This window comes from Amaranthus tricolor, chromosome 3, assembly GCF_026212465.1.
Source record: "Amaranthus tricolor cultivar Red isolate AtriRed21 chromosome 3, ASM2621246v1, whole genome shotgun sequence".
Taxonomy (NCBI): Eukaryota; Viridiplantae; Streptophyta; class Magnoliopsida; order Caryophyllales; family Amaranthaceae; genus Amaranthus; species Amaranthus tricolor.
In genome coordinates this window covers 22,563,553-22,571,191 of record NC_080049.1, presented here as the reverse complement: position 1 = coordinate 22,571,191, position 7,639 = coordinate 22,563,553, and the positions used below count along the sequence as shown (strand labels likewise).

At 33.3% G+C, this 7,639-nt stretch overlaps 1 protein-coding gene across 2 annotated transcripts; it reads left to right on the top strand.

Annotated features, from left to right (window-relative positions):
- The first annotated feature begins 1,709 nt into the window (after positions 1-1,709).
- Positions 1,710-7,290, top strand: LOC130807691 (BTB/POZ domain-containing protein NPY4-like). Of its 2 annotated transcripts, none has more exons than XM_057672993.1 (5): positions 1,710-1,895; positions 2,735-2,830; positions 4,668-4,737; positions 5,076-6,254; positions 6,413-7,290. In XM_057672993.1, the coding sequence occupies exons 2-5, from the start codon at positions 2,769-2,771 to the stop codon at positions 6,962-6,964; spliced, it is 1,863 nt and encodes a 620-aa protein (XP_057528976.1). In that variant the 5' UTR covers positions 1,710-1,895; positions 2,735-2,768; the 3' UTR covers positions 6,965-7,290. The 2 variants fall into 2 exon arrangements, with proteins under 2 accessions (XP_057528976.1, XP_057528975.1); XM_057672992.1 differs by having other exon boundaries at positions 1,718-1,751.
- The last annotated feature ends 349 nt before the right edge of the window (positions 7,291-7,639 follow it).

Genomic DNA, 7,639 nt, shown 5'->3' with positions numbered 1-7,639 from the left:
TAGAAAGTAAAGTGGGCATCTCCATTCTCCCATTTTCCACTTTTCCCTTTCACTTCAACCAACCATATTATTAATCTCACTATATTTTCAGCAATATTTCGCTTCAAGTTTACCACTTTGCTTCTTTTCTTTTAGCGGTAAACCAAATTTTTTTATTTTATTTTAATTAATACAGAATCTTCTCTTCATTTTAATCAGAGAGAAATAATATTATTTTAATTATACTTTTTTTTATCTCCCTAAAAGTTAATTTATACTTCCTCTGTTCTGAAATACTCTCTACATAAGGGTTTTTGACACTATTTATCGTTCAAGCTTATTTTATATATTACGGCTAATGTGTATGAAAAAGTATAGTCAAGTTGGATCTTGTTTGAATAATCTAACCGCATACTTTCATAATATTAAGTTTTTATATTTTTTAGATATGTATAATTTAATATATATAGATGATTAAAATAACATATTAGATAGCGTAAAAAGTCAAATATATCAAATATAGTGAAACGGAAAAAGTAGAAAAAATGGCAAAGTAAAAGGTCATAATAAAAATAAATTGAATAAGTGAGAAAATTAAATTATCAGTATTGATTACAATTAAAAATAAAAATATAATAACCAATTAATCATAAAATATGAGACAATAAAAATGCAGTAAAATCAATAAAATAGATAAATGTAAATACTACTCCAAAAAACATTCTTGAGACATAGCTTTTCGTGTAGCTAAGGTGGCTGACGAAAGCTTTCAAAAAACACAGCTCATTGTTCTTATTTTATGCAATTGTAATGTGGTAATTGGTATGGTATCCCATTTCTATTTTTCTTCTAGATTTACTTGTCCTTTTTTCTTTTTCATTTTTTGGTGTTTTATACAAGTATCACTTTTTTGTTTTTGTTTTTGGGTGATTGAAAAATAAATCAGCATTCGGGTTGAATTTTTTTTTTTTAATATTTTTTTTGTGTTTTTCTTAAATGTGTCAAAGTTGTTGTTCTTGGCTATATATTTTTATTTCTTCGTTTTATTATACTTTAACAAATGTTTCTTCACTAAACATTAATAATACTTCTTTGTTTCTTAAATAAGTTTTCATTTGTCATTTGACATTTTAGGATATTTCATTGTTGTTCAGATAAATAATCTTTCTATTTATATCAAAAATTTTGGATAAAAATAACGTTGTTCATCATCATTTTTATATTTTAATATGCTTATGACCCTCACGTATCTCCCAATAACTTCATTTTAACATATTTATATTTTCTATGGTCCCCACATATTTCTCACAAACTTTATAAAAATATATGTTTTATCAGTTATGGTACCCATATTTTTTCCACTGACTTTCTATTGATAATTTTTTAATGTTTGATCATTTATATATTGCAATATACACATCTATAAATTATAAAAAGTTAATATTATGAAAGTATGCAATTTAGAAAATTTAAATAAGTTCCCACTTAATTATATTTTTCCTTCCATATTAACCGTAATATATAAAATAAGTTTGAACGATAAATAATACCAATATCGTAATGCAAGAAGTATTTCAGTACAGAGGAAATAGTAAACATTTACTAACCAAAAACTTAGCCTAAAAGTAATTAAAACCCCAAAACACTACCTATAATAATACTTTTAACTAATTAGTACCTTTAACTAAAGGTATTAACATGTTATTATGTGTTGCAAGCATTTTAAGATTTCTATTCATTTATTTATTTATCTCTCTTGTTTCTCTGTCTAGGTAAGTTAAAAATACACTTCACTAGTAACTAGACTAGATTTATAAGAGATTTGAAAAAAAGACTAGCCTTATAAGACCCTCTGCTTCTAATGATTACAACTAATTTCTCCCCAAGTTTTCTTCTTTTTTCCTCTGTTTTTCTGGGTATAACTTTACTTTTTCCTCTGTTTCATCTGTATTATATGTCCCTGCTTTATTTTTTCTCAAGTTCTTTGTAAGTTGTATAGTTAAACCCACTACTATTTTTCCATTTTCCAAATCAATTTTTTATGGGGTTTCATTGAAATTTGTGTCTGATGAATATTCCCCATTAAATACAATTCCAAAGCAAAAAAATAAAATCTTGTTATTTTAATCTGCTCATTATCTGTTAAACAACTTTGTTGGTATTAGAGATTGTTTGTCCACATGAAAAAAGTGAAACAGATGCTGATTGTCCAACATATGTTTTTTATTTTTTTTTATTTTTTTTGCATTTTGCAAGGATTAATTTCATTCAACACAAGATAGAAGAACCGTAAAGGAGTTTTCCAATCTAGGGTTTTGAAAGTATCAATCTTTTTAATTTTTTCCAATCTAGGGTTTTGAAAGCATTAATCTTTTTATTTTTTCCTTCTGGGTTTTTTAAAGTTCTAAATTCACATAAAAGGGAAGTGGTTGTGTGATAGTGCAATAAGTAGAAAAGGAGAGAAACAAAAAAAAAATGGTGTTTTTTGATAAAAGAGAGTATTGTTGCAAAAATGTTTCCTTGGGTTCCCAAAATGTGTCCGGTTTCAGTGCACTGTGCTGCTGAGTAAGGAAGCATAATCAAAGAAAAACTCCCCCTCTTCATTATTTTCTAAACTCATTCTCTCTCTAAATTCTCCTCTTTCTTTCTCTAAACTTTGGTTAGTTAGAGAGAAAGTGTTTAGGGAAAGCCATTTTGCTGATTTTTCTTTCAATTCTCTTCCTTTGATCTTTATTTTTGTGGGTATTTTTTTTAGTTTGTGGGTGTTGTTTAAATTTGAGAGGTGAAAGATGAAGTTTATGAAGCTTGGATCTAAGCCTGATGCATTTCAGAGTGATGGTGATAATATTAGGTAAGATTGTTTACACTTCAAATCTTTGGATTTACTTTGTTTTGTAGAAAGAGTATTCTTTTATCACTGTTGGATTAAACTCATTCTGTTTGTTGTTTCTTCTGAAATTGTCCTTTTTTAACTTTTTTTTTAATTATTTGTCTTGATCCAATGCTGTTGCAATTGGTCATTCTAGAAAATGTAGTTAACAGTAAATTGTGGGGTAAAGATTTGATCTTTGTTCAATTTTTAACTATGATGAATGTTTTGGATCATCTCAAGGGCTTTTTAGGTATCATGGGTGCATTTGCGTAAGTTTTGGGAAAAATTTTGGGGGTTTAGGGCATTGATGTGGATAGAATTTGATCCAAATTTTTTGCAAAACTTGGCTAACCTAGCTAATACTTTGCCCCCCTTTAAATTTAGATGGAAGCCGTGCGCTTTATTTATAATAAATATATTTATTTTATTATTTAACTTAACATAATTTTTTCATTAACCTTTTCATATAATTACAGATCCTCAAAGACCCCTCTGATTGGGTGTTAGTTTTTAGGTCATTCTTGAAATGGTAAACAAAAATTTGAATTCAGTAAAATCTTCACAAGTGTTACTAAAGGCTTAGTCTTGTCAGAAAATAGTTATTCATTTATTAGATTCAATAATGAAAATGAGTTGATGGAGTGTTTGGGGTCTTCCAAACAAATCATAGGAGAAGGATGATAGTTCTGATGTTGTGATAACCAAGTATCCTGCATTATTTATGTTGATTGTTCCTGGATTTGGAGCTTTGTTCTGACATTGTGAGCTGGTATGGTCCCTTTGGTTGTTCTTGTAGCTATCTAATAAATATGAACTGAAGATTATTCAATGGATTTAATCCTATGCTGCATTATAGTGTTGTCTCTTTGCCATTAATTGATAGTGTTGACATAGCCATACTTCAATGAGATTATCTGCTATTTGGTTTCCTTGTCTCCGCTTAGCTGCATGGGAAGGGTGGTGTTCAGGGGTTCTGGTGCTGGATGGTTATTATTGATGTTTAAAGGACTGAAAAATTAAGAAATGAGATGTTGATTGTTTTGAGTAATTAAGATGGTTATTATTGATGTTTCACAAATGGGTGAATATTAAATGATATGAGATAAAATGTTTGGGTTGAAGGAGAAAACTAATAGGATTTGATGCTATGACCATTTATATGTTGTAAAACTTCAGCCACCTACTCTAACTTATTATTATGTTATTGTAATATGATTTTTCACTTATGATGCCCTTTAATTTTGGCACCCTGTGTGGTTGGACACCTTGCACACCCCAATGCCGCCCATGGTTATTGCTAACTAGTCCTAATTAGCTTTTCATCTTGACTAATGACCTTGTTACAGCAATACCAGTATAATTTTCTCCCATTCTTAGCACTTGAAATCATCTCAGTTTCAGTTGCTATATTTGGCCTCGTATGCTAGAGTTAAAAGCTTTGGTAATAACAGCAATGCGGCTAACTGAAACATAATTCACTAGTTAGTTCGCCTTTTGAATTCGCGGTTCGCTCAAAATGGTTCAAAAATAGCCTAAAACTGACCATAATATTTTTCATATATAAAGAATATATGATATCGTTTTTGTTGCTTTGCTTATGCCTCCTATGCACTAGCCACAATAATGTATCATGGTAGAGTACTGTCTTGTGTGCGGCGTTCTTATTACTTCAATTGTGGAGAACGCCGCATATAAGGGTCATTTAGCAAATCTAATGTTATGTAATGTTCAAACAACTTGACCCTGAATGCTAAATATCTGATATGGAAGTTAATATCTTGATCCACGGTCTGATCATTAGAACCATTACTTTCAGGTATGTGGCTACGGAGCTGTCAACTGATATAGTCATCAATGTTCTGGATGTCAAATTCCATCTGCATAAGGTAAGTGGCATTGAGAATCTTAATTGTTCCATCGTCGTAAAAAACCTCAAATTATACAGTACTATTAAACCAATTTATTCCGAGAAAATCAATATTTACTCTGCTGGTTTTATGGCCTCATAAAAGTTGGATCGAATTATAGAAATTTTTTGCCTAATGGTTTTTCAATCAATTGTTTAATATCAGTACATGCCCTAAACATAATAGATGATCCGATTGTTTGCATTATAGAGATTGTCTGATATGTTTCTGATCTCGTCCTTTAAATTTATGGATCTATGTGCTAGTATCTTCATGCTCTGAATTCCGATATAATGGCAAACTTTTTTTTTTTTCAGTTCCCCCTGTTATCCAAAAGTGCCCGTTTGCAAAAGCTTGTTGCAATGTCAAATCAAGAATCACAGGATGAAATATCCATCCAGGATATCCCCGGTGGACCTGCTGCCTTTGAGATATGTGCGAAATACTGCTACGGCATGACTGTAACATTGAATGCCTACAACGTGGTTGCAGCTCGATGCGCAGCTGAATATCTAGAAATGTACGATACAGTCGAGAAAGGAAACCTCATATACAAGATAGACGTCTTTCTTAACTCTAGTATCTTCCGGGGTTGGAAAGACTCCATTATTGTTCTTCAAACTACCAAGTCACTTCTTCCGTGGTCCGAAGAGATCAAAGTCGTTAGCCATTGCCTAGATGCAATAGCTTCTAAAGCATCTATGGAAACTTCTAAAGTAGAGTGGTCTTACACCTATAACAGGAAGAAGAATCCGTCAGAGAACGGAGGGGAACAGCTTTATAATGGTGTGAAGAAACAGCTTACCGTTCCAAAAGATTGGTGGGTGGAAGACTTGTCTGACCTTGACATGGATCTATATAAACGGGTTATAACGACAATTAAAACTAAAGGAAGGGTTTCCGGTGATGTAATTGGCGAGGCCTTAAAAACGTATGCCTTGAGAAAGTTGCCGGGTTTTAGCAAGGGGGTCGTTCAAGGTGATTCGCTGAAAAACCAATCTTTAGTAGAGACAATTGTGCGGCTTCTTCCGAGAGACAAAGGCAGTGCATCGTCTAGTTTCTTGCTTAGGTTATTGCGAGCATCGATATCTTTAGGGTGTGGAGAAATGGTTACGATAGAGTTGCTGAGAAGAATTGGCTTGCAATTAGACGAGGCTTCAGTAGCGGACTTATTGATTCGAGCTCCACCTGATGCGACCACTGTTTATGATGTTGATTTGGTGGAAAATCTGGTTAAGGAGTTTGTAATGCAAGATGCTCATGGTGCTCAGATTAATTCGCACAACGAAATAGATTTTCAGGAGCTCAAGAAGCCCGTTATAACTTCGGATACTTCCAAGGCCATGGTTGCGAAGCTAGTTGACTGTTACCTTGCCGAAGTTTCAAGAGATCCAAACCTGCCGCTAGCTAAATTCATTGGTATCTCGGAGCTCGTTTCGGGATTTCCAAGGTCCTCGCATGATGGGATTTACCGTGCCATTGACATGTACTTGAAGGTAAAGATAAGTAAAATTTTCTAAAACCCGCAAAAATTTGTTGATCTTTCATTAAAACATTGCGGGACACTTTCATATGAAGACCGAATTCCTAACATGTTTTCTCGATGTAGATTTGGGATGGATTTCCGTACTAAAATGGATTTGATCTTCTGCAGGAACATCCGGGCATCAGCAAGAGTGAGAGGAAGAAAATATGCAAACTGATGGATTGCAGAAAGCTCTCAGCGGAAGCGTGTGCACATGCTGTACAAAATGAACGCCTCCCTTTGCGAGTCGTCGTCCAGGTACTCTTCTTTGAGCAAGCTCGATCTGGATCTTCCCCTGGGTGTAGGACTCCCGACTTGCAACGATCCGTTAGGGCATTACTCCCAGGTGGGTCCCACGGGAGCTCAAGGTCCGCAACCACAAACACTGAAGATGACTGGGACGGGGTCCCAACAACCGAGGAACTAAAGGCCTTGAAAGGCGAAATAGCCAACCTTAGAATACAAGGCGGTGGTGAGGGGTGTAGTGGTGATGTCCCTAGAAGTGAAGCTGCCCATAAGGTCAGAAGTTTGCTCATGTCGAAGAGGATATTCTCGAAATTGTGGTCTAGTAAAGAGAGGGACGGTGAGAATAGCAGCTCGGATACCTCTGAGAGCCCTGCATCCACGAATAATGCTGAAGAAACTCTATACACCCCATCCCGGAATAGAAGGCATTCTTAATCGTAATCATAAAGCGTTGTTTAAGGTTAATTACCGAAAGAATAACTGTGCATTTTGGGTGTCCCAACATGTATAACTAGCTTATTTTCGTTTCTACGTAGGAATAGGTAGGTGGTCGACTGACGAAGAATTCGAACTCGCAATGAACTTAACCAATGGACCAAAAGTGTTGTTCCGGTTCATTGATATAGGAGCAAGTAGTAGATGCAATGAAGTTGTTTGGGTGATTGCAGTTTAGGTAATGTTGGATGCGTCAGTTTTAGGTTCTAACACGACATTTTCCTGTAAAAGAAAGCTTGATAGTGATATGTATTCCTCGTTTTCTATATGTCGAAAAGTCACGTATTTTCTTTATTTTTTTTACTTGCACAATTTGTTTTTTCACACCCTTAATGTACGAATTTATTTATATCTCTAATTATACAAATTAAAAATTATGGAGACTAGAAATTAATAAACATTAAATCAAAACGATTCAAATTAAATCTCATATGACTATGTTTTAACTTTTAGAATACCGAGAAATAAACACATTGACGTTGTATTTTTTTTTTGAATTGAATTGTTACTGGTATTATAAATATATAGATTTTTAAAAAAAGATAAGATTTTTTTTAAATTGAATTATTACTGGTATTATAAATATATAGATTTTTAAAAAAAGATAAAGATTTG

Bases quoted from the DNA above. Each gene is read 5' to 3' on its own strand.
- LOC130807691 (XM_057672993.1), top strand. From the start codon at position 2,769: ATGAAGTTTATGAAGCTTGGATCTAAGCCTGATGCATTTCAGAGTGAT. The intron at 2,831-4,667 runs GTAAGATTGTTT...CATTACTTTCAG, and splicing joins AGTGATGGTGATAATATTAG to GTATGTGGCTACGGAGCTGT. The intron at 4,738-5,075 runs GTAAGTGGCATT...TTTTTTTTTCAG, and splicing joins TCAAATTCCATCTGCATAAG to TTCCCCCTGTTATCCAAAAG.